Genomic DNA, 23,013 nt, shown 5'->3' on the forward strand with positions numbered 1-23,013 from the left:
TATTTGGTGTTTTATAGCATAAGGGACAAGTGAATAGTACTATGTTTCAACTTTGATTAGCATCTATGCACTGTACACTAAGTCATGTCTAAATACATCCAAATTTTGACAAACTTAAGACATTTTTTGTTGGACGGAGGTAGTATTTTTTTTTTCCCGGCACTTGATGCTACTAACTGCCGTACCAACTAATTTGCAGGAAATACACCTCGCAAAGAATGTACGCCAAGTGTATAACGAATCCTTCTTTCTTTCCGTTGTACAGCTTGTTATCAGTATGTTCTTTTAGACTTGTTTTCAATTATTTTTTTATAAAGGCACCAATGTCATGGTATTTTGAAGGCAAATGAGCTCTTTTACAGTACCTTAACTCTGTTCAGCCCAAACGGAGTACTGGACAAGGGATGTTTAGACTTACCAAATGTGAGTCCAGGCGCAGATTATGATTTCGCCCTTTCTTTTTTCTAATAGTCCATTTTTTCTTAAGTGGTGCTCCATTTGTCCGTTTTATGGATCGGAGAGGGTATTAATGAGTACCAGTTAATCTATAACCTTACATCAAAGAAAATGGAGCCGTTATACATTCTGGGAGGATAATGTAAAAGGAGCTCTTTTCATATATATTTTTGAAGTTAAACGGCGAGAGCTGTGGTCTAACATATAGATATATAATTATTACAAAGCGTGTCACATTTGAGAATCGAACTTCGTTGAGCTGACAACATATCTCACTGGCTAACCCCCAAGTCATGCTTGGTTCTCGGCCCTTTTTTAAATTAGGAGACGCCCTTGGATACCTGATCATGAAGTATAAATATAAGCTCAATTTTGTACCAGAGCAGCTCACCAAACCGCTACAATACAAGTTTTATGAACTCATGGCTCATCAAGCGGAGATGCTGAGCATCTTTTTAGTTAAGGAAATAAAGTACATCATCAAGCAAATTAGGTAGTACAGTATAACCAAAGAATTCCTAACAAGCTAAGCAAACCTATCGAGTTTGCATTGGAGAAGACAGAGATGAGTCAGGAGATAGAGCACTCTTACCTGTCCATCAGAGGCCTCAAGCTACACATAGCTCGCACTGGAAAAGGTCAGAATCTTAATTACCACAAACTCAATAGACATCTTTGCGTCTCTTGCTTTTCTGTAAGAACACACAGCTTGCTTGATTTCTTTGTTAGTTGTTTCAGGTGAAATAGGGAAGACGACACTGCTCTTTGTCCATGGCTTTCCTGAAGTGTGGTACTCCTGGAGGCACCAGATGGTGGCAGCAGCAGCTGCCGGGTTCTGTTGTATTGCACCAGATCTCCCTGGCTACGGCCTCTCTGATCCGCCCATTGACTTGGCAAAAGCATCATGGGAGGGCTTGATGAATGATCTCCTGGAAATTCTTGATTCCCTGTCCATTTCCAAGGTAAGTACATATCGAGGGAAAGGAAAAATATACTCCCTCTGTTCCATAATAATTTGGCACGAAGTTTGTACTAAATCCGCGTCAATTAATATGGAACGGAGAGAGTACCATATCTTTGTGGATCATCAGCATGAGAGATACACATGTAAGCTGGTGCAGATCCCAATTTGCAAATATCTAAGTATAGCTTACGATTATTATACTGATCATACCAAACAAATTATGTGAACCATTTGAAAATGTCCTGACCAATCAATGATTTCATGGGTGAAATGAAGGTATTCCTCGTGGCAAAGGATTTCGGAGTCAAACCAGCCTTTGACCTTGCTCTCTGCCATCCAAGTCGTGTATCTGGTGTTGTGACCCTCGGTGTACCTCCTCTTGTGGGAAGCCTTCGTCTCACCACTGGACTTCCCGAGGGATTCTACAAATCCAGATGGAAGGTAAACATCAAACTCTTCCTTGATCAAGTTTTTATGCCTTTTGCTTTTCTGTGCAGTAAATTACAGCAACATCTTGCCTTGACACCGAGTCATAATCAGTTCTTGTAATGAAACACTGGGATTCCTTTGTTGCCTGATTAATTAGGAGCCTGGGAGAGCAGAAGCAAGCTTTGGCAGGTATGATGTGAGGAGGATCATGCGCACAATTTACATCCTCTTCTCCAAAGCCGAAATCCCCGTCGCCGAGCAAGGCCTGGAGATCATGGACCTTGTAGATGAGTCGACACCACTGCCTTGGTGGTTCACTGAAGAAGACCTCTCGATCTACACCCATTTGTATGAGAAGAAAGGTTTCATCACTGCCCTCCAAATTCCATATAGGTGAGCTAGGATGAAAATTTTATATGACAACAGCTAGCTAGGTACAAAATATGACAAACTATAGTCTCACATTCTTTGATAATGATGATTTTGTTTTATTTTTATTATTATATTTATAGCATCATATATATATAAATATAACGTTGTGACGTCAGACTTCTACAAACATAAGGATAAATGGTACTATTAATTAACAAAGTGGTATTGATTGATATTTTCATAGGACCAATGCGGCAAAACCAGAATGCGCCAATCCAAGGTTTGAGATGCCAATGTTTGTGATCATTGGTCAGAAAGACTACATCCTCAAGTTTCCAGGAATGGAAGACTACATGTCCAGTGAGAAGCTGAAAGAAGTTGCCCCAGACCATGATATCACTTACATCCCAGAAGGATCCCACTTTGTTCAAGAGCAATTCCCTGATCTTGTTAATCAGCTCATGATACACTTCATTAAGAAACATCTATGAGATAGTAAAAAGTATCTGGTATACTGATCAAGCAAGATCGCCGACTGTACTTGGTATATCAAGAAATCGATTTTGTACAATAAGAGTAATATTTTCGTACCAATTCTGCCAGTAAAAGGAAAAATGGTCGATTCTTGTACAATGGTTTTGTACAATAAGAGTAAAATTTTCTTACTGATTCTGTCAGTATATTACAAAGATGATTTTGTACAATGGTTGGATGCAGCAGATGAAGCAGGAACCCTTGATTCTTGATGTACAAACTACAAAATGGTGCATAGCATGGTAAATTGGTGATGGAGACAGGTGAGTCAAACCTAGTAAGGCAAAATAGGTATTACCTCTTTGACACACTGAGAAGTTATAGATTTCGTCGCAAGAAGAATAAATGGACCAGAATATGTGCATTGCCAAGAACATAATTTTACAGTAGGCATCATCATAACCTTTAGTTTTTATATCAACATATGCATGATTAAATGTGTAAAAAAAAACTGATTTCAATATTACATGCTCCACAAACAAGCAGGATGTAAGAAGTTGATAATTCAGAGCTCAGACACAAGATGTAGAATAGGCTAATCAATATGCTAACCTGGACATTTAAAGATCCTACTACATGTTTAATCCACGAACTTAGAAACCGCACGCATAAGTTCATAAACAGAGTTAGTGATACAAATCGGTGGAAAAACGGTTTACAAAGGCTAAAAATGAACACGTAGCATGATCCTAGACCGTGGCTTGTAGCGTTTTATGTGCCCAGTTTTACGTGTGTTTTCTGAATTCGTATACTAAAATGTTCTAATTTATGAACTGCAGTGTAATTTACTCTATTAAATTGAATATGATTGGCCAAATAAATTGGGCGGCAGGAAAAAGAGACAGCGAGAGGCGGAGGAGACCCCGGCCGCGCGGCGCCCCGCCCGCCTCACCATCGTCTTCTTCTACCTTATCTTCCCAAATCTCTGGTCTTCCCGCGTTCCAGCTAGCAGTTCTTCCCCTGCGTCGACGACAGCAGCAGCTCCGGACGGCCGTCGGGTGTTCTCCTCGACCACGTACGTACGCACGCAGCGAAGCAGCGGGGGTTTGCTCTGGCGCCATGGCGGCGGCGGCGGCGGGGGCCCACGGCGCCCTCTTTCCCGCGCGCTGCCGCTGCCGGATGATGACGCCGCTGCCGCCTTCGGTGTCGGCGTCCCTGCTGCAGCCGCCGCGCCGCGGGAGGAGGAGTAGGAGGAAGGCGTGCTCCGCTCCGTCCCTGCTGCGTCTGGGGGAGACGGCGGCAAGGACGATGATGGGGCGGCGGCGCGGGGCGGCGGGGTTGTTCCGGGTGCGGGCGGCGGCGGGGGGAGTGGAGATCGCCACCGCGGTGGAGGTGATCAACGACCTGGGGTTCGACACGCTCACCTTCCTCGGCGTCACCGTGCTCGTCGTCCCGGCCTTCCGCGTCGTCAAGGCTAGCCCAGTGAAGTATCGCTCCCCTCACCCCCGCTTCCGTCTCCGCCTCCCCATTCCGCCCCTCTTCGCCTCCTTACCAGTTACCATCCATCCCCCTTCCGTCGCAGATCCTCGGCTTCTTCTGCGCCGGCGTCGTGCTCAACCAGTTCGGCCTCATCAGGAACCTCACCGACGTCAAGCTCCTCTCCGAGTGGGGCATCCTCTTCCTGGTTCGCTCCTTCTTCTTCTTATACTCCAAATTAAGCTACTACTAGTTGTATATGGGTTCAGAGGATTTATTTATCATTGTTACTCTACTGGAATGAGTGACTGATTAGTTGGTTTGTCGCTCTGCAACTGCAGTTGTTTGAGATGGGGCTGGAGCTCTCCCTCTCTCGTCTTAAAGCCCTCGCCAAGTTCGCCTTTGGGATGGGTTTGCCTCAGGTATATTATCATTACTGTCCTCATTGTATCACCTGTCGAATTAATCAATCCTATGTCATCAATCTCTCATTACCATATATGCGCTCTTTCGAGGAGATACTAGGCAGCATGGTTTGGACTAGTTTTATGAAAACTGGAGAATTAACACCTGGAAGTGTCTGTATCGATTGGCTTAAACAACTGTTTACACGAAAGCCATGTAGAAGTTAGTAGCAGAACATCCTCTGATTGTGTTACTTTGTTGAACTGAAGTTCTCTTGGCACCCAGTCGGTCTCTTTGGTTCTGTTCACTGACTTCCACATAGGATTTTCGAATGTTCCATCGAGACTGATCTTATGCCTTTCAATATTCTCAAGGTTCTTTTGTCAACGCTTGCTTTCGCGGCGTTTGAGCTTCCACCTAATGGTGCTATTGGGACAAAAATCTTGCAGTTCCTCTTCAATTCAAGACCTGATCTGGTAAGGAGTATTCTAAAACTAGAAAAATAAAATTACGTCTATTTAAGTACACAGGCATAGCTTATTCTGCTTTTACAGTGGTGTGTCAAAACCATCTTAAGTGTGATCTCATTTTGCTTCGACAATTCAATAGTTTCTTACTTGCTTATTCTGATATACTTCTCCCCAGAGCCTGAAGCATGCATTGTTTAAATATTTAGCAACAGTACCAACTTTCTTCATTTTTGGGGGTTTGGCTATTTTCTTCGATATATGTATGATGTTAAAATTGTGCTGGTACCAAGGATCTCTCATCAGTGCCAATTAAGTTGTTCATTCTATTTTAATTCTTAGACCTGATTTGTATCTGCAGGTGAATATCAGGAGTGTTGATGAAGCAATAGTAATTGGAGCTGCCCTCTCATTATCTTCGTCTGCTTTTGTTCTTCAGGTGTATATTAATTCTACTAATTGGCTAGTGACTATATAGTGTATCAGCTGTTTTTGGCAGTTTTTTTATATCATTACGCACTTCAATATTTATGTATTTGGCTTTTCAATGGGGTCAAATTAGTTTTTTTTCTTTTTGAAAAGGTTGATAGCTTATATATATAGGGTATGCTGCAATTTCTAATGACTCGTACCATTAGCCTGAAACAACAATGCAAACAAATGCAATTTTAGTTATTCCTGCTTACAGTTTTGTGCATCTGCACAAGATATTGATGTGAAGTGCTTGTGTGCTGTCATATGCAGCTTCTTGCTGAGAAAGGTGAGCTTCCAACAAGATTTGGTTCAGCCACACTGGGAATCCTCCTCCTTCAGGTGTTTAATTGAAGCTCTCTTTTCCATTCCTTTCTCTAAACTGTCCCTCTGAAGGAAAATTCTTCCAAGGAGTGTATTTTGTATTAATTTCAGGATTTTTTTGTTGATACACACAGGACATTGCGGTTGTTCCTCTCTTGGTCATACTCCCTGTACTAGAGAGTCAGGTATGCAAAAGGTTAGCACTTGCAATATTAGCGTACATGAAAGTTCTTCGACAAATATCTACCTGATAGACTTTCTCATGAAAACATAATATAACTTGAGTAGGAATCCTAATTTGACCCAAGGATACCTTGGAAGATTATGTTCATTGCAACTAGTTTGCTTTAGCAAGCGAGTAGCCAAGCAATATTTGCAAATCAATATGGTAGCAAAAAGATTTAGATATATCCATTCTTGTTATTTCCCTACTTAGTGAACTGCTATGGTGGTCCCTAGCCATTAAGATGCAGCACTGCCTTCACAACATTTTAACTTTTTCTCTGCTTTTTTTTTCAGAATGTTGTGTCACAAAGTGTGTGGCCTATGCTAGTAGCTGAAAGCTTAAAAGCACTGGGTGGACTTGGCATACTCTCCCTTGGAGGGAAATACTTCATCAGGCGCATCTTTGAGGTCTGTTACATTCTGTTTTTCTGAATACAAGTTCATACTTTTGCCAATCTGCTCTTGGTTTACTATACAATGAACATTGGATAACCGTTCCTGCAGTTTGTTGCAGAGTCGAGGAGCTCAGAAGCATTTGTCGCCCTCTGTCTTCTCACCGTTTCAGGAACCTCACTTGTCACCCAGTGGTTGGGCTTTAGTGATACAGTAAGCCATCCACATATTTTGAAATGTTCAATTCAATTCTAGATTACGCTTTTCCAGTCATTCTTATTCTATGATTGTTAAATTTCTGTCCTGTGTAGTTAGGTGCTTTTCTGGCCGGGGCCCTCCTTGCAGAAACAAACTTTCGTACACAAATCGAAGCTGACATAAGGCCATTCAGAGGCCTGCTGCTTGGATTGTTCTTCGTGACTACTGGAACTTCAATCGACATGCAGGTTAATCAACAAAGCCATGATCTGTATTGGTGAATTCATGTCTTATGTGCCTAACTGAGCAAGACATGTAGGAGAGACTGTAAATTGCCATTTCAGACAGTTGCCGCGACATATTTCTCTTAATTAGATTTGAAAGTAACATTAATGTATTAGTTTCTCTTCTTCAGTGGAATGTTATTACAGATTCTTATTAACCTGTCCTGTCTTTTCTCCTGATATATCACAGCTTCTCATCCGGGAGTGGCCTAATGTTCTATCGCTGTTGGGAGGCCTTATTGCAATCAAGACATTGATAACTACTGCATTAGGGCCAAGAGTCGGACTAACTCTTCAAGAAAGCATAAGGATAGGACTGCTGCTTTCTCAAGGAGGCGAGTTCGGGTTTGTGGTATTTTCTTTGGCAAACAGGTCAGTTTTTATCAGAAAATCATTCTGTTTGTTGTTGTTGCTGTTGTCTTCTCAGTGATATTGTTTTCAGCCCTTACTAACTAGACTGAAACAGGCTTGGAGTCCTACCGCTTGAGCTGAATAAGCTGCTCATTATTGTTGTTGTGCTGTCAATGGCATTAACTCCGTTACTGAATGATGTTGGAAGAAGAGCAGCAGGCATCATCGAGGAGAGATCTGAAACAAAAGAAGTACGTGACTGCCATGTTTTATAGACGCACAACAAACATAATTGTAGCTTATTTTTGTGAATTCTTAATGCAAATCTTTTCCAGAAACCAACTGAGGTGGCAAATTATGGTGCGACTGAACCTATCGTCATTCTTGGTTTTGGAGAAATGGGACAGGTATCTTGCACCATATTTTCTTTACCTAGTTGTTAGAGCTGGCCAACTTAAATATTATATGCCTTTTATTATATTTGTACAGGTCCTTGCAAAGTTTTTGGCCGCACCATTATCTTTTGGGCTGGAACAAGATTCTGAAGGATGGCCATACGTCGCATTTGATCTAAATCCTGCTGTTGTAAAGGTTGGCATGAAGAAAACATTTGGTATATTAGTTGATGCATCTTCTTTGATATGTTGAGCTGAAGCATGTGTGTTCACTCCATACCAGTCAGCTAGGAAATCAGGATTTCCAGTTTTATATGGAGATGGTTCACGGCCGGCTGTCATGCAATCTGCTGGCATATCTTCTCCTAAAGCTGTCATGATCATGTATACCGGGAAGGAAGAAACAGTTGAGTCTGTCGACAGATTGCGACAAGCTTTTCCCGCGGTAAAATCTCCCATATGAAACATTTTCATGGTTGCAAAAATTTCAGGATTTAGTTACCAAGTTAAGTTAGCACATATTTTTTTGTAAATTTTCATCGTGCAACGAGTGAACACTTTGATAATATGTTTTGTTTTACCAGGTTCCGGTCTATGTTAGGGCACAAGACATGTCGCATTTGTTAGATCTAAGGAAAGCAGGTGCAACAGATGTTGTTCTGGAAAATGCTGAGGTAATATAGAATCAAATGTGTGTCGGCTGCAAAGCTCTCTGTGTATGGATATGAAATTAGAAATTTGCATCTATCAACTCTTTTTCTCTTTGACTGCAGACTAGCTTGCAACTAGGTTCGATGCTTATGAAAGGGCTGGGGGTCATGTCTGATGATGTATCCTTCTTGAGTAAGCTTGTGAGAGACTCGATGGAGGTACAAGCTCAGGAAGCACTCAACAACATCAAGGACCGAGAAGATGATACCATGCAGTCACTTCAGGTTCATCGAATTAGTCCTCCAAAACAATCCTAATTTCGTACTTCCTGCAGATTAGTTTTTATTTCCTTGGCACTTCATTTCCCCATATGTGCTAAAATACCCATTGCATTGCAGGTAAGAGTATCAGACCTAGTTGAGCCCAACGGGAACGGTTCTGGAATGTTACCCCGGCAGCAATCGCTAAGTCTAAGTAGCCGCCCAGAGGTACGGGTGATGAAAGCTCCTCCAGAGAACGTCATACCTGATCTGAATTCCAAATTAGAATCTGAAGACGGTGTGAAATATTGTCTCCTGGAAACCGCCGATGATGACAAGACGGTGGAGCCTCCAGCCGAAGCAAGGAGATGATGGACCAATCTGTGTGACAACTAAGGCACAAGTTAAAAGTGAAAGAGACCCAACCTCTGGTCTTCTGGCAGGATCAAGTTCATAGGTAGCTCTCTAGCTTGTACAGCACGTCTGAAGTCTGAAGCACTGAAACTGGAAGGCACGATTTGTGGATATGATGATCACGTCACAAACCGCATTTGCATTCTGAAATTTGCATCTCGCAAGTTGAAAACCACACAGGCAAATTGAAATTGGCAGCTGCATTGCAAAAGTTTGAGACAAATTGAAACTGTACTAGTATATCAAAGATTTGGAATTCTGAACAGCATTTTCTGCAGGGCGATATGTGCAAGTTGAAGTCACCTGTATGGCAGATACTTGTTTCTTCTATCACATTTTTTTTTCTGATTTCTGTTGCATACTCTCAAACATTCATGTAAAGATTCTTGTACAACGGCACAGAAAATTGACTAGTGTATACTAGACCAGACATTTATCAGTTATCATCTCTGTAGACTGTCGCAACAGGTAACCTTTTCTGTATAAACTTAAGTATCGAAGGGACTTTCGCACTGCCTCGGTCGCAAAATAAGTGACTCGAATTTGTATAGATTCTTATACAAATCCACGTCGCTTATTTTGGGACGGAGGGAGTACCTTTAAAAAAAAATCAGCATTCCTTATCTGGTGAGCTAAGCTTTTGCATTTACTAAGGTATACTCCTTCCGTTCCTTTTTATAAGATGTTAATTTCCTAAGTCAAATTTTTTAAAATTTGACCAAGTTTGCAAAAAAAAATCTACAAACATGTACAGCTCCAAATTAGCTAGCTAGAGGAAAACGGTTACATCAAAACTAAAATTAGATAGCACCATGGGACATGACAAAGCAAAAATTGGATGGTCATGGGATAGAAAGGCTATCGTTGAGGTCGTCGGCCTGCGACACGCATGGATATATGGACCCTTAATTGATCAATTACTCTACCTGCTGCCGGCCTAGCTAGCTACCAAATTTTTTCGACCAATTGATGTTCAGGGTGAGAGTCTGTCGACTGAGATATTATCTACTACCTGAGTGCATATATTATGCAGGAGGACCATCAACTGTCACATGATGATCGATCGTCGATCGGCCGACTTGAGATCTCAATGTGTGTGTACCAATAATGTAAAGAGTCGAGACAAAGTGGAAGTTATATCTGGCCGCACACAAAGCAAACAGCCTGCCGGCATTGCTTGCTTGCTTGCTACTATGACTGTAGAGACCGTATAGCCCTGCATTGACTTGTCTAGCCCTTGCAGTGGCCTGCAGGCAATTATTTGGAGCACTAGCTAAGCTACTAGCTTAGTGTAAATGCATGTGGCCTGTGGCCATATACGTATATAGCTCTGGTCCAGGCCGGCCCATGCATGATGTATGCATGCAGGCAGCAGGAGACTTGTGACTGCTCGAGATGTCGATCAGTGAATGGTGGCTTGTGCGTGCATATAATTGTGCTTCAGCACGTTTGGCCCACAAACCCGGCCCGACGTACCGACTGCTGAACACTAATTCCCGGTCCAAATGAGTGACTGACGGATGGACTCTCTCTATATATATATGCATCTTTAACTTATGGATGACGAAAAGATCTAGCTAGTACTGTTGTAAGTACACAAGCTAGGAATTTAATTACTCATATATATGTGCATGTTTAGTCATAGTCTTTGGCCGGACGTACAGTAGTTGCATGCAGTCGACATGACTGTTTGCCCAGACTAATTAATTATGCATGTGCCTAATTAATTGCAGATCGACTTGGTGATCGAGCAAGAAGGCATGACTCTTGGTAGTCCATGCATGATTAGTTATTGTACTAATTATATATATCCCCACATGCATATGCATGGAGTGGAGTGTGTATATATATCTGCGATCGATCGATCGATGCATGTGTTGTCATTAATTAACTGTATACTTAATTATACATTCTTTGTGCATATGCAAGAGTCAATATTGCTGATTGTTATTGCTTGCAACAGTCACGACACTAGCTAATGGGGGTCAAAATTGGCCAAATGCATATGTATAGGAGCAACTATACGTACGTACGTAGGCCGTGCACGCCAAGGCGAAGAAACACATGTTTGTTGGTTACTATAACTGTTTTGACCGACAATTAGGGAACTATAGCTTTTCATCAGACATGCAGAGAAATTAACCATGACGGCATGCATGACGCATGGAAAGGCAGGCACAGACACCCGTATTACTAAGGACTTTTTATTATCCAGGCGTTTCTTAGAAATAGATACATTCATATCCGGATATATACGAGGCCTGCCTAGCGGCATGCATGAACGTACCTCGTACGTACGTATAATTACATGCATGGATGTACTTAAGATGCATCGAGCCGAGATTGATTATACGTACGTCTTGAGCTCTCTCTCTCGGTCGTCTTCGTTCACGCGTAGTACTTAATTACCACGTGCGACCGACCAACAACGATGCGCCGTCCGTCCGTCCGTGTCCGACTGCCTTGGAGTTATATAATCTGCACACGTTTCCGACAACAATTTGTTTCGGCAGACCAAAAGACGTTATTACGTTCCGATCGGCAAACAACGATTCATGAATGAATTTGACCAAAACTGTACTCCGCTAACTACTCTCTATGCACATTATGACCCTGCTTAATTGTGAGTTGTGACGCATACGCTTACGAGCATGCAAGCAAGGTGAAAACCTCTCTTTTCAACTAAAACAAACCCATATATAACTCTCCGGCCGTCTCGCTGACTTGGGCTTGGCCAGTCAAAAAGACAAAGCTTCCACTAGCTAGCAGAGTAAGAGTAGCGGTTGGTAGCCTCGATAGAGTACGTTGACTGGGGCTTAATCGAATACTCTCGCCACTATACGCACGTTAACTCCACCGATTCTTTGCAAATTAAAGTGTGAGTGTGAGATCGTCTCTGGACAAGCAAGCCAGGGCGATCGATTCCGGATGTGGGCCCAAGCATCCCAGACCAACCCTTTTTAATTAGGGTCATCCAGATTTTTCAACCAGCTTAATTATCCATATTTTTATGTTTGGATAACCAACTTTTGCCTGCTTCCGTGTGTATTTTTCTCACACAACTGATTATAAGGTAATTTCAATGCAGGACAATTCGGCGATGCCAAGCTGAGCCTTATTCTACTTTAAGGGTGGCAAATCACTTTTTTACGTTTCGGTTTCCAAATCTGTGACAAAGGGTTTAGGAGTAATTAAATTACCGACATGGTATGCCATTTGTTAACTGTAACGAGGACTCTCCAAATGCTGTTCTATCTAAAATACGGAGCATTAATTATTCAATAACTTTGTGAGAGGGATTCAGTTTTATTGTGTTGGTTTGCGTGAAAAGACAGTACATGCCACAAGAGACGGGATTTTCATCAAATTTGCTCAAATATGGATGTATTTATGTCTAAAAAGTGTTTAGATACATGTAATATTTTGACAACTAATATGAATCTGAGAGAGTACCATATAGACAAAATGATGACTCGTGAAGGCGACACTGACACGTAGAAACATTAATTTGGAAAGATCTAAGATGTTAGCTAACTCTCCTATGGATGATATATTAGTCTGACACACACATGCATGGCTTGTCACAAGACGGCCGATGGATGGATAGATGGATCGATCTCTCTCATGCAAACATCAGAGGCAAAACACATAATGGTGGTACCAGCGGCCAGTTATATATGCATGCATGATACTGTACTAGCTATACTATAGCGCATTAAAGAAGAAGGAACATGGCCGGCTGCAGGTGAGATCGATCGGACCTGAGACCGGTAGCCGGTAGGTACCATGGCAGTTGGAAGTTTTTTCTGGTGGCCAAAAGTAGGTACAGTAATCCATCTGATATTATGTAGCTGCAGGGAGCAAGATTCCAAAAACCTTGATTTCTGTAGGGCCATATGCCAATGTGCAAAGAGAGAGAAGAGAAAGAGATCGAAAGAGATGGATCACTGATCTGAGAGCTGCATGCACGCATGATCGATCGATGATCAGGAGGGACCAGATCTGTGGGGCACCGGCCACATGCATCATATCAGCTACTCCCTGCAAATAACTAATTAATCAATCGATCGACATCTAACTAAATAATTAAGCTACTCCCTCCTATCCATCATCATAATAATAAGTGTTGAGAATTCAGCAAAAAAAATCTGACACTTATTATGGATCGAATCGAGGGATTTCTTCTTTTTTGGGGTTAATTTTGGACTCGAATACTATAAAAAACTGATTAGTTAATAATTCATGCGTGCATTTATACTGAGGAATCTTTTCTCGAGCTAGCTAGTGCTACTAATTAATGATGAAATGCATATGATCGATGCCCGGGCCATGCTATATAGTATCTTGGTGCATGAAGTAATCATATGATTAGGAGTGTGATATGATTAATTAGGAGTAGTACATGATGATCATTATTAGGGCCAAGGCACGATGTGGACTGATGCATGCAGATGCAGATAGATGATCGATGGATGGAAGCACGTCGTCGCAGGAATATGAACATGCATGAGTGAGTGATCAATCGATCTGGACTCTGATCTGGATGGCTCTCGATCTGGGGTAAGCCGTTGCCATAAAAATCCATGTGGAGCCATCCATGCAATTTAGGTGATGGTGGAGGTCTATCCGAGCAGGCCGGTGGTTGCTTCCCCATGTGCATGCGGCCGGACGGCGGTTGGTTGGGCTGACCGGCCGGCCGGCCGGCCGCCGCAGGGTCCCCGCCCAAACTAAGTTGTGCATGCATGCACGCATGGCTTCACCGTCGATCCATGTACCTACATTGTATAACTAGTAACTTCCTCCATTGCCATGTTAACTGACGAGATATTATATGTATCTACACGTTTTTTGAGTACAGATACATCCATATTTGTGCAAATTTGAATCGTTTAATATGGAACGGAGGATCGGAGTAATACATACTGGTAGCTAGTATTCATTGCCTAGAGATATCTGAAATCTCCGTCCGAAAACATTGTACTCCATTTCAAACATATATATGAATGCATACTTTCAACCTTCGGTTCAATCGATCTGATAATAATTATACTAAGTGTACGTAGTAGTTCATCCGATCCATAAAAAGGATCGTTCATTTTGTAATAAGTTAGTCCATAAAAAATGTAATAAGTTAGTCCATTTGTACTAAGTGGACGATGTTTTTAATGGATCGAAGGGAGTTACTAGCTAGGGGATCTGATAATAATTATACTTTCATCCTTCAGTTCAATCGCGATCTGATAATAATTATACTAAGTAGTACTATTAGCTTGCTAGCTAGGCAGGACGGGGGGCCAATTGGCAAGAACATTGCATATATGTGTGTATATATATGCACACATGCATGACAAAAATGACGGTTGTGTCAGACTGAGTTATTTTAAGAGACCAGATTTAACGACTACACTTGCAACTTCTTCTTTTTTAAGATGATGATACCAAGCTTTGTTCTTTAGCGAAGTAACTAATATAAGCTCCTAACCACTGATCAGCCGAACCTAATGACAAATTGGGCTATAGTACGATCGAGCGGCTGACCGTTAGTGGTTTATTCCGACCAAAAGTGAACCAGTTGAAATAATTAAACTAACTGCTTACTCCATTCCAAAACACAACTCATATAGATTTTTCTCATTTGTTCCAAAACACACCTCATTTTTCTTTTGGTACCCGTACCCGGCCAATAACTACACGCATCCATTTATTATTAATTCAATATGAGTGGTCAGACACTATAAACGAGAGCTGTTTTGGTTCAAGTGCACAAATCTATATGAGTTGTGTTTTGGAACCGAAAGAGTAGCAAGTAGCAAACACTTGTATGTGTATTTAATACGTACTCCACTCCTAGCGAATCAATCAGCCATCACTAACTAGGGATCAAAACCCCTGATCTCAATTAATAATCAGCTGCTAATCAGTCTGATCACGTACCGGGGTCGCCTAATCAAGCCAGCGACCGGTTTATATACGATCAGCTTGGTCAATAAAACTAATTAAGCCGATCCACCAAATTGACTGAAGCAATGCATATATTCCTTAATTGATTGGAAGTTGCCCTCAATCTAGAGTTTTTTTTTTTAGGGGCAATCTAGAGTCGTTCAGTCTCGGCAGGACAAAACACCTTCCCCGGCCGGCCCAGTTGTGACCTGCACTAAGCACTACTGCTAGATTGTTCCTGTACTATAATTAATGCTCTCATGAACAACAGGCACTTGAGTATCGTTTTAATGATTTGCAACTAAAATCGTGATTAAAACCAAAAGGTTCACAAGTCAAACAAACCAAATTATAATACCACACTACAGTGTTCAAGCATCAGCGGTCCATGGAAAAAGCAATTCTTTTAGTCATGAAAACAAAAACAAAAAAATTTGGTGCTCTCCCTGTTCCAAAATAAAAAAAAATTGGCGCTCACCGCTCAATAAATAAATAAAATTGGTGCTCTACATAAAATAATAATAATTGAGCAATGAACATGCTCTTTAATTTGACCGAAGGCATAGAACTTGTTCTGTTTTGTACATCTGGAAAATGGTTTTGGCAACTATGAAATTACTTGAAGGAGAGACGAGAGTCACGAGGGAGAGAGCTCCGAGAAACGTTACAAGTGTACTCAATAACCTATATGTATTATCCTGTCAGTGAACAAGCACCATACTTTGCTAAAAAAAACAATCACCATACCAGTCACCGATCAATCAATCACCATATACACATGTAGCCAAGAAATTTCCATCCATATATACACGCAAGAAAACACAAAATGCACTCAACCTTTTGACAATTCGCATGTTAAAGTTGGTAGAGGGCTATAGCTAGCTAGCCACGAAGAACACTGTACACCTTTATGCACAGTAGCTAGGACAGGACATACATACATACGTCATCTCTATTTATTGCTAGCTTAGTCACTATAATTGTTGGCACTCAGCTAGGTATCTTGCTAGCTATGTGGCGAAAGAGGAGCTCATCAGGTGAACTGCACTTGGCTATAAGCTTATTAGCTCATCAGGTGAAGTGCACTTGTCGATGAAGCCATGCATGGGCCACGTAAAAACATCTGGAATGCACGTGTCAGGGCCTCCATGAGAGGAGCTCTCTGGTTTCGCCAAAATTTTAATGGAGGATGTGATCGGTAGATTACTTATATTAATCAGACATGAAAACCTTTCTGCTTTGAATGGGTGTCGGGGCTGCTGAAGTGTCCTGCCTTGAATTTATTTTAGTGTTTGCTATAAAAGTACAAAGGAATCTACAGAACAAGAACAAATAACAAATTGGTTAGCTAAACAACAATTTGGTAAAATAAATCATGAGAATCCATCCCAATATATACCAAAGGCAGTAAATTTGCTTGGAGCATATAGACGGTGGATTGGCCGGCATATGAGTTCAAATCCTCATCTATGGTAGTGTCTACCTTGATTAAACTGATGCCTAATTCATTATTCTTAAACGACATCACTCATTTATCATTTTAATGAAGGCAGAACATGCGTGTTACTGGTTGCAGGGAGAATATCCTCCTGTGGACACCATCAATAATTAACCTCGTGGCACATATATGATTATTGGTGCTCGTACCCAGCGGTGCCACGTGTCTCCAGTGACGTCACGAGGTGCTGCTGCCACTGCTAAACATGCTTTTGTATCGACACAAAAAGTGCTTCTTCCCCTTTAATTTGTAGCGCCTTTTGACACCTGCGAAACGAATGTTGGGTGCACGTTGGTCGGCCAGACTGAAATGTATGTGCTGCAACCATTGACATCGATCAGAATGGTGGCTCTGTCAAAATGTCAACCGGTGTCTAAAGAAAATGTCAACTGAGTGCGATCTCCATCCTGTACTGGTGTCCCGAGTGGTGTGTCTACTAGGCTTCAGTAGACATTTTTTTACCAATGGTCTCAATTTTTAAGTTTTTCATACAGTTTCTAAATTTTTGTAGGCATGGATGAAAACTTTTATGGAAGTATAAAACGATACGGCAAATGTAAAGAAAAGCAAAACGAACAGTCTGGACCGGCGTGCACGCCATGATTTTTGTAATAGAAGCACAAAAATGATGAGACATATACAAACGTAAAAATGATCGAAGTAAATACAGAAAACAATAATCTTGAAAAAAAATCGTAGTCCGACAATATAAATCTCGGAGATCAAACTAAAGAAAAAGAAAACCAGACCCCTTCTCCAATGGTAGTGTTATTTTGCAAATCTCACGCTGCAAATCTCACGCTGCAAATATGCAGCCATAAACACAGTTTATCTACCTAGCTTTCACTATCTGAAGGGTTGGAAGATATGATTAGCTAAGCATCTGGTTTGGACTAATTAGTTGCTGTCCCTGGAACTAGATTTGTGTGGAAAATGACTCATCTCAGCAAACAAAGAAAAGTTCGCGCCGGCCAAAGAAGCCTCGTTCAAATTAATTAAGGTAATTATGTTGGCCTAATTAATTAATCAATCATACATGTAACTAGGAACTGTATATACCCCCATAAAACTTGTGAGATGCAAATCATGCAATGTGGGTTCACACATATTTCACCATATATAACACTATTGTGTGGTCGAATCGGAACTGGTTTGTTATATGTTAGTCACAAGTGTGTTTAACTTTCGGTCACTGACACGTGGCTCATGGCGGATCGAGAAGAGCAGTATCCCCTTATAATGATCTTAATGATTTCAGTCTTGTGTGGCTCGTGCAGCGCAAATAGAAAGAAGAAATAGCTTGTTTATTTACACCTTAATTAGAGTAGAGCTCTCTAAAAATGGATGTCTCTTTAGTAGGCTTTTTTTGTTGAAAATTGTTAATCAGCTCGTGCTGCGTAAACTACGTGTCTGCCAATTACTGGTAATTTAGTTTGATCTCCGAGAGTACTAATACAGAATCGGACACGTGCACCAACACGATGAGTCACTTGACAAGTAAACTATCAGGCAGCGAATCGGTGTGTGACACCTGCCCCTTTGCTCCCCCAGGTGGAGTAACTTAGGTGGCATAAAGTCCACATCATGGTCCATTAATTAGTTTAATCATACTGTTGTTACAGGAGACCATGACTAGCTACCAGATCATGGAAAGATCTTGTTAAGCTTGCAGGGTTACTAGTATTAAATTTAAGACACTTGGACTATAACGGTTCCCAAAATTAGGCGGCATTACATCAGGAGGGGACATGTCAGGGATATATTTTTAGAGACCAATTTACACTAATTGTGTGTCCTGTGGTGAGATGGACCCCTGGATTTTGAATGATCTTTTGACGAGATTTGGTTTGAAGGAAAAATATATACTCCACTTGACTGCAGCATACTGAAGTTCTTACTTGCACGTTTGATGGTGTTGCCGTTCAAACGTACAACAGTTGGTAAATTAAGGTGAGTCAGCAGGTTCTACATTCTCATCAACTGGCTCATTGGGAGGCATGTCAGGTAATCTGATTAGCAGCAAAACTCGGGTAACATGCAAGGCTTCATGTTGTACGTTTGATAACCTGATAATCACCTGCGCGCCCCTTTGCTCCCCAACTCCCCCAGGTGAGTAACTTCGGTGGCATGAAGTCCACATCATGGTCCAGTAATCAGATAATCACCTTAATTAACCAACTGTTGTACGTTGATAATCTGGTTAGCAGAAAAACTCGAGGTCACTATGAATTTTGGTAATGAAGGAATCAAGTAGGATGACTGGTGTATATATGGAGGAGATATGAAGGCCGGCCGGCTAGACCAGACTGGTGCGCAAGGTAGGGTCTCTGTTTCATCCAAGTTTTTTTGGCAGAAATGTTGGAGAAATCCTAGTCCTTAGGAACTTTTCCTATTAAAAACATTTTTGGATAACTGAGGCTGCCAAGTTTATATGGAATACTTCCGTATGTCCTCGGTTCAACAAAGGCGACGGAAGTGAATAAATATAGACAAATAGCCTGGTAGGCGAGGTTACTTTATCATTCCACGTTTATCTTTTGTTTGTGATTTCCTGATGATAATTTACCCCATTTGATATTTGTACCAAACATTTATCCCCAGTTGTTGCACTATGTCATATTTTATCCAATTTAGCAAAAGAAATCAAATTTGATAGGACGGTCCCACATATCAGGCCTACATGACAGATGAATGGATGAAACATAAGAATGTAAAGTTTCAAGGCGTTTTCTCTTCTACCTGATCCAACCGCCCCACTCAACTCCCTTACGTGCCAGATCCAATTCCCAGTCCGTCTGACTCGACCAAAACAGGACATATCGTTTTTTGTTTTGGTTGAGCCCGACCTAGTGTTCTTGGTCGAGTCGGTCTTTCTAAAGTTTTCATATTGGTATTTTTAAATCCAAAAATAGTAGGCAAAAAACAGGTAAGAAATGTACTAAAATTACAAATAAGGATGTGTTTTCAAATTAGTAATTTTTAAAATTCCGATAAACGGGTAAAAAATCCCCCAAAGGAAAAATAATCCAAAATTGCAAATATAAAGTGTTTATCTAGAATTTTCTGGATAATGCAAACGTTTACGGTTTACCTCGGATACCATTTGAGAAGCATTTACGACTATGATGTTCATCTTAATTCTCACAACACTGCTCTTTTTCCTCCCCCCCCCCCCCCTTTATTCCAAACATGCACGGATGCACCTTTGAACAATTTAGGTCCTCTTTAATTCATAGGAAATGTGGTGAAAAGGTGTAGGGATAGGAAATTTTCCTTTGATTCAAAGCAATTGGGTAAAGGGAAAGTGGAGGGAAAAAAATCCTTTGATGTTTGTTTCAAAGGAAAAACATAGGAATTTAACAATCCACTCATATCTCTTTTTTTTGCCTACTATGCACACAAAACGAGACAAGAGTGTTCATTGGTATAATAACATTCTAATTATATTAATCCACATGGTTTGACTTTAATTTGACTGTGTTTAGTATAATTGCTCTATTTTTCCTATTCCTATACGTAAATCAAACACCCAAGTTTACAAAATTCCTGTGTTTTTTAATCTTCCATCTCACACGTGCATTCATATCCTATTCCTGTGCGTTTTCTGTTCCCGCGTTTTCAAAATCCCGTGAATCAAAAGGGCCCAGAGAGGCAGCGAGAACCCGACGACAACAACAACATCAACAACAACAATAACAAAAGACATTTAATAAGAAAGAAAACAAGAAGGAAAAGAATTGGGAGGAAGAGAAAAAGAAAAGAAGGAAAAGCGGTCTGTCCGGAGAGTGGAGTCACCCGCAAGCTGCCTCCGGCCACGTGGTCTCTCCAGGAGACGACTGGTCTTCCTCTTCTGCCCTCCCCTGTCCCTTCTTCACCCCGCCCAAACTCTATAAATATTCCCCATTTCTCCACTCTTCAGTCCCATCATCTCTTCTTCTTCCTCTTCTTCCTCTTCTTCTTCTTCCTCCAGCTACAACGCCACCGCAATCAGCAACGATCCAAGCTCTGTTCTACTGAACGATGCAGACTCTGTCCGCCCAATCCCCTTCCTCTTCTTCTATACACAGCCATGGCCGACAGCCATGGACGACCACGACGAGGCGGAGCAATTCCGTCCGCTTCTCGCCCCGAGCGGCGGCGGCGGCGAACTCCGTGCTCAGCGCTCCTCCGCCCGCCGCCTACATCCCTTCTCCGGCGCCGGCAGTCAGGAAGATAATCCCGGGCTACGAGTCATCCCCAGCCCCCTCCGTGGCGGCGCCCATTGCCCCGCCGGAGACGAAGAAGAACGACAACCCCTCCACCCTTCCCCGCCGCGAGCTCAACATCTTCCAGCGGGCGGCGGCCATGGCGCTCGACGCCTTCGAGGCCGGCTTCATCGCCAACGTCCTCGAACGCCCCCACCCGCTCCCGCGCACCGCCGACCCGGCCGTCCAGATCGCCGGCAACTTCGCGCCGGTGGCCGAGCAGCCGCCGCTCACCGCCGCGTCCCTCCCAGTCACCGGCCGCATCCCGCCCTTCATCTCGGGCGTCTACGCCCGCAACGGCGCCAACCCCTGCTTCTCCCCGACCTCCGGCCACCACCTCTTCGACGGCGACGGCATGGTCCACGCCGTCGCCATCCGGTCCGGCGCCGCCGTCTCCTACTCCTGCCGCTCCACCGCCACCGCGCGCCTCTCCCAGGAGCGCGCCGCCGGGAAGCCCCTGTTCCCGAAAACCATCGGCGAGCTCCACGGCCACTCCGGCATCGCCCGGCTGGCGCTCTTCTACGCGCGCTCCCTCTGCGGCCTCCTCGACGCCTCCCATGGCGCCGGGGTGGCCAACGCGGGGCTCGTGTATTTCAACGGGCGGCTGCTCGCCATGTCCGAGGACGACCTCCCTTACCACGTCCGCCTCACCGCCGCCGGCGACCTCGAGACCGTCGGCCGGTACGATTTCGACGGCCAGCTCTCCTCCGCCATGATCGCGCACCCGAAACTCGACCCTGCCTCCGGCGAGCTCTTCGCCCTCAGCTACGACGTCATTAAGAAGCCCTACCTCAAGTACTTCTTCTTCGACTCCGGCGGGAAGAAATCGAACGACGTGGAAATCGAGCTCGAGCAGCCGACAATGATCCACGACTTCGCCATTACCGAGAACTTCGTCGTGATCCCCGACCACCAGGTCGTCTTCAAGCTCGGCGAGATGTTCCGCGGCGGGTCCCCCGTCGTGCTCGACGAGGAGAAGACCTCGAGATTCGGGATCCTCCCCAAGTACGCCGAGAGCTCCGACGAGATGATCTGGATCGACGTCCCGGATTGCTTCTGCTTCCACCTCTGGAACTCCTGGGAAGAAGACGACGAGGTCGTCATCATCGGGTCATGCATGACGCCAGCAGACTCCATCTTCAACGACTCCGGCGCCGACGACCTCTCGAGCGTCCTCACCGAGATACGCCTGAACCTCCGCACCGGCGAATCGCGCCGCCGCGCGATCCTGCCGGAGACGGAGCAGGTGAACCTCGAGGTGGGGATGGTGAACCGGAACTTCCTCGGCCGGAAGACCAAGTACGCGTACCTCGCGGTGGCGGAGCCATGGCCGAAGGTGTCCGGGTTCGCGAAGGTGGATTTGGCGACGGGGGAGATGACGAGGTTCGACTACGGCGAAGGGCGGTTCGGCGGCGAGCCCTGCTTCGTGCCCGTCGACGGCGCGCACGCCCGCGCCGGAGCCGAGGACGACGGCTACGTGCTCACCTTCGTCCGGGATGAGGTCGCCGGGACCTCCGAGCTGCTCGTCGTCAACGCCGCCGACATGCGGCTCGAGGCCACCGTGGCGCTGCCGTCGCGGGTCCCCTACGGCTTCCACGGCACCTTCATCCCCGACGCCGACCTCCAAGCCCAGCAATAGATCACGATTCCTTGGTTCTTTGATTAAGATTCCGCCATTGGAGGAGTCCTCGAGCTCGCTCTGATCGCGTGTTCTCCGAGCTTCGAGGAAGCAGAGCAGAACAGAGGAGAAGCAGAGGAGGAAGAAGAGATGGACAGAAAAAAAAATTGGGAGGGAAAAGGTTTACCAGAGGGAGCGACTGACAGGTGGTCCCCGGAGGCTGTTTTCCCGGCCCCACGCAGATATCCAGTTAGCGGCGGTTACTCGGATCACTCACTTCTCCTCTTTCGTCAGATCATCTCTTGGTTGATTTTTTGGTTACTTTTTTTTTTACTTTTTACCTTTTTACTACTAGTACTCCAGATGGTAAATTACAGTAGGCTTAACAAGGGAGAGGGGAGCTAGAGAGGAAGAGCTTGAAGCTTTGGCACTGTTGTGTGTACTGTACAGAGTGCTGGGAGCTCAGCTGGTTTCTGTTTTATTTTCTTCTTCTTTTTTCTAAGGAGAGAGGAATGAAACCACCACCCAGTTGCTTGAGCTTGGAGCTTGGGCATGAGTGACTGAGGTGTTGCTGGGGGCTCAACTCAATTCCATTTCTCCAGTGTACATGTATAAAGTGTAAACACTCCCTGATGATGATCATGTCATGTGCATTAGTACTAGCTAGCAGCAATAAATTAAAGCTTGATGCTTCTGCCATTTTA

The 23,013-nt window shown here is 43.5% G+C and overlaps 3 protein-coding genes across 4 annotated transcripts; all 3 read left to right on the forward strand.

Annotated features, from left to right (window-relative positions):
• The first annotated feature begins 841 nt into the window (after window positions 1-841).
• LOC100835169 (AB hydrolase superfamily protein YfhM) lies at window positions 842-2,925 on the forward strand. 2 transcript variants are annotated; one of them, XM_024462880.1, is made up of 5 exons: window positions 842-1,094; window positions 1,186-1,418; window positions 1,697-1,861; window positions 2,007-2,242; window positions 2,466-2,925. In XM_024462880.1, the coding sequence occupies exons 1-5, from the start codon at window positions 1,022-1,024 to the stop codon at window positions 2,710-2,712; spliced, it is 954 nt and encodes a 317-aa protein (XP_024318648.1). In that variant the 5' UTR covers window positions 842-1,021; the 3' UTR covers window positions 2,713-2,925. The 2 variants fall into 2 exon arrangements, with proteins under 2 accessions (XP_024318648.1, XP_003579120.1); XM_003579072.4 differs by having other exon boundaries at window positions 845-1,094; window positions 1,195-1,418.
• Window positions 2,926-3,658: 733 nt separating this feature from the next.
• LOC100840052 (K(+) efflux antiporter 3, chloroplastic) lies at window positions 3,659-9,496 on the forward strand. Its single transcript, XM_003577241.4, has 18 exons — window positions 3,659-4,177; window positions 4,278-4,379; window positions 4,513-4,593; window positions 4,951-5,052; window positions 5,405-5,482; window positions 5,788-5,856; window positions 5,973-6,023; window positions 6,358-6,471; window positions 6,568-6,669; window positions 6,768-6,902; window positions 7,129-7,310; window positions 7,405-7,540; window positions 7,625-7,696; window positions 7,779-7,880; window positions 7,968-8,129; window positions 8,269-8,358; window positions 8,458-8,619; window positions 8,734-9,496. Exons 1-18 carry the CDS (start codon window positions 3,815-3,817, stop codon window positions 8,965-8,967), a joined length of 2,337 nt encoding a protein of 778 aa, XP_003577289.2. The 5' UTR covers window positions 3,659-3,814; the 3' UTR covers window positions 8,968-9,496.
• A 10,875-nt stretch (window positions 9,497-20,371) lies between these two features.
• Window positions 20,372-23,013, forward strand: LOC100835478 (9-cis-epoxycarotenoid dioxygenase NCED5, chloroplastic). The gene has a single exon (XM_003579073.4). The coding sequence runs from the start codon at window positions 20,468-20,470 to the stop codon at window positions 22,328-22,330; it is 1,863 nt and encodes a 620-aa protein (XP_003579121.1). The 5' UTR covers window positions 20,372-20,467; the 3' UTR covers window positions 22,331-23,013.

This window comes from Brachypodium distachyon, chromosome 4 (genome assembly GCF_000005505.3).
Source record: "Brachypodium distachyon strain Bd21 chromosome 4, Brachypodium_distachyon_v3.0, whole genome shotgun sequence".
In the NCBI taxonomy this organism is placed as follows: Eukaryota; Viridiplantae; Streptophyta; class Magnoliopsida; order Poales; family Poaceae; genus Brachypodium; species Brachypodium distachyon.

Coding starts and splice junctions, on each gene's coding strand:
- LOC100835169 (XM_024462880.1), top strand. CDS start 1,022: ATGAGTCAGGAGATAGAGCACTCTTACCTGTCCATCAGAGGCCTCAAG. Junction 1,095..1,185: donor CATAGCTCGCACTGGAAAAG/GTCAGAATCTTA, acceptor TTTCTTTGTTAG/TTGTTTCAGGTGAAATAGGG. Junction 2,243..2,465: donor GCCCTCCAAATTCCATATAG/GTGAGCTAGGAT, acceptor ATATTTTCATAG/GACCAATGCGGCAAAACCAG.
- LOC100835478 (XM_003579073.4), top strand. CDS start 20,468: ATGCAGACTCTGTCCGCCCAATCCCCTTCCTCTTCTTCTATACACAGC.
- LOC100840052 (XM_003577241.4), top strand. CDS start 3,815: ATGGCGGCGGCGGCGGCGGGGGCCCACGGCGCCCTCTTTCCCGCGCGC. Junction 5,053..5,404: donor TCAATTCAAGACCTGATCTG/GTAAGGAGTATT, acceptor TTGTATCTGCAG/GTGAATATCAGGAGTGTTGA. Junction 6,024..6,357: donor TCCCTGTACTAGAGAGTCAG/GTATGCAAAAGG, acceptor TTTTTTTTTCAG/AATGTTGTGTCACAAAGTGT.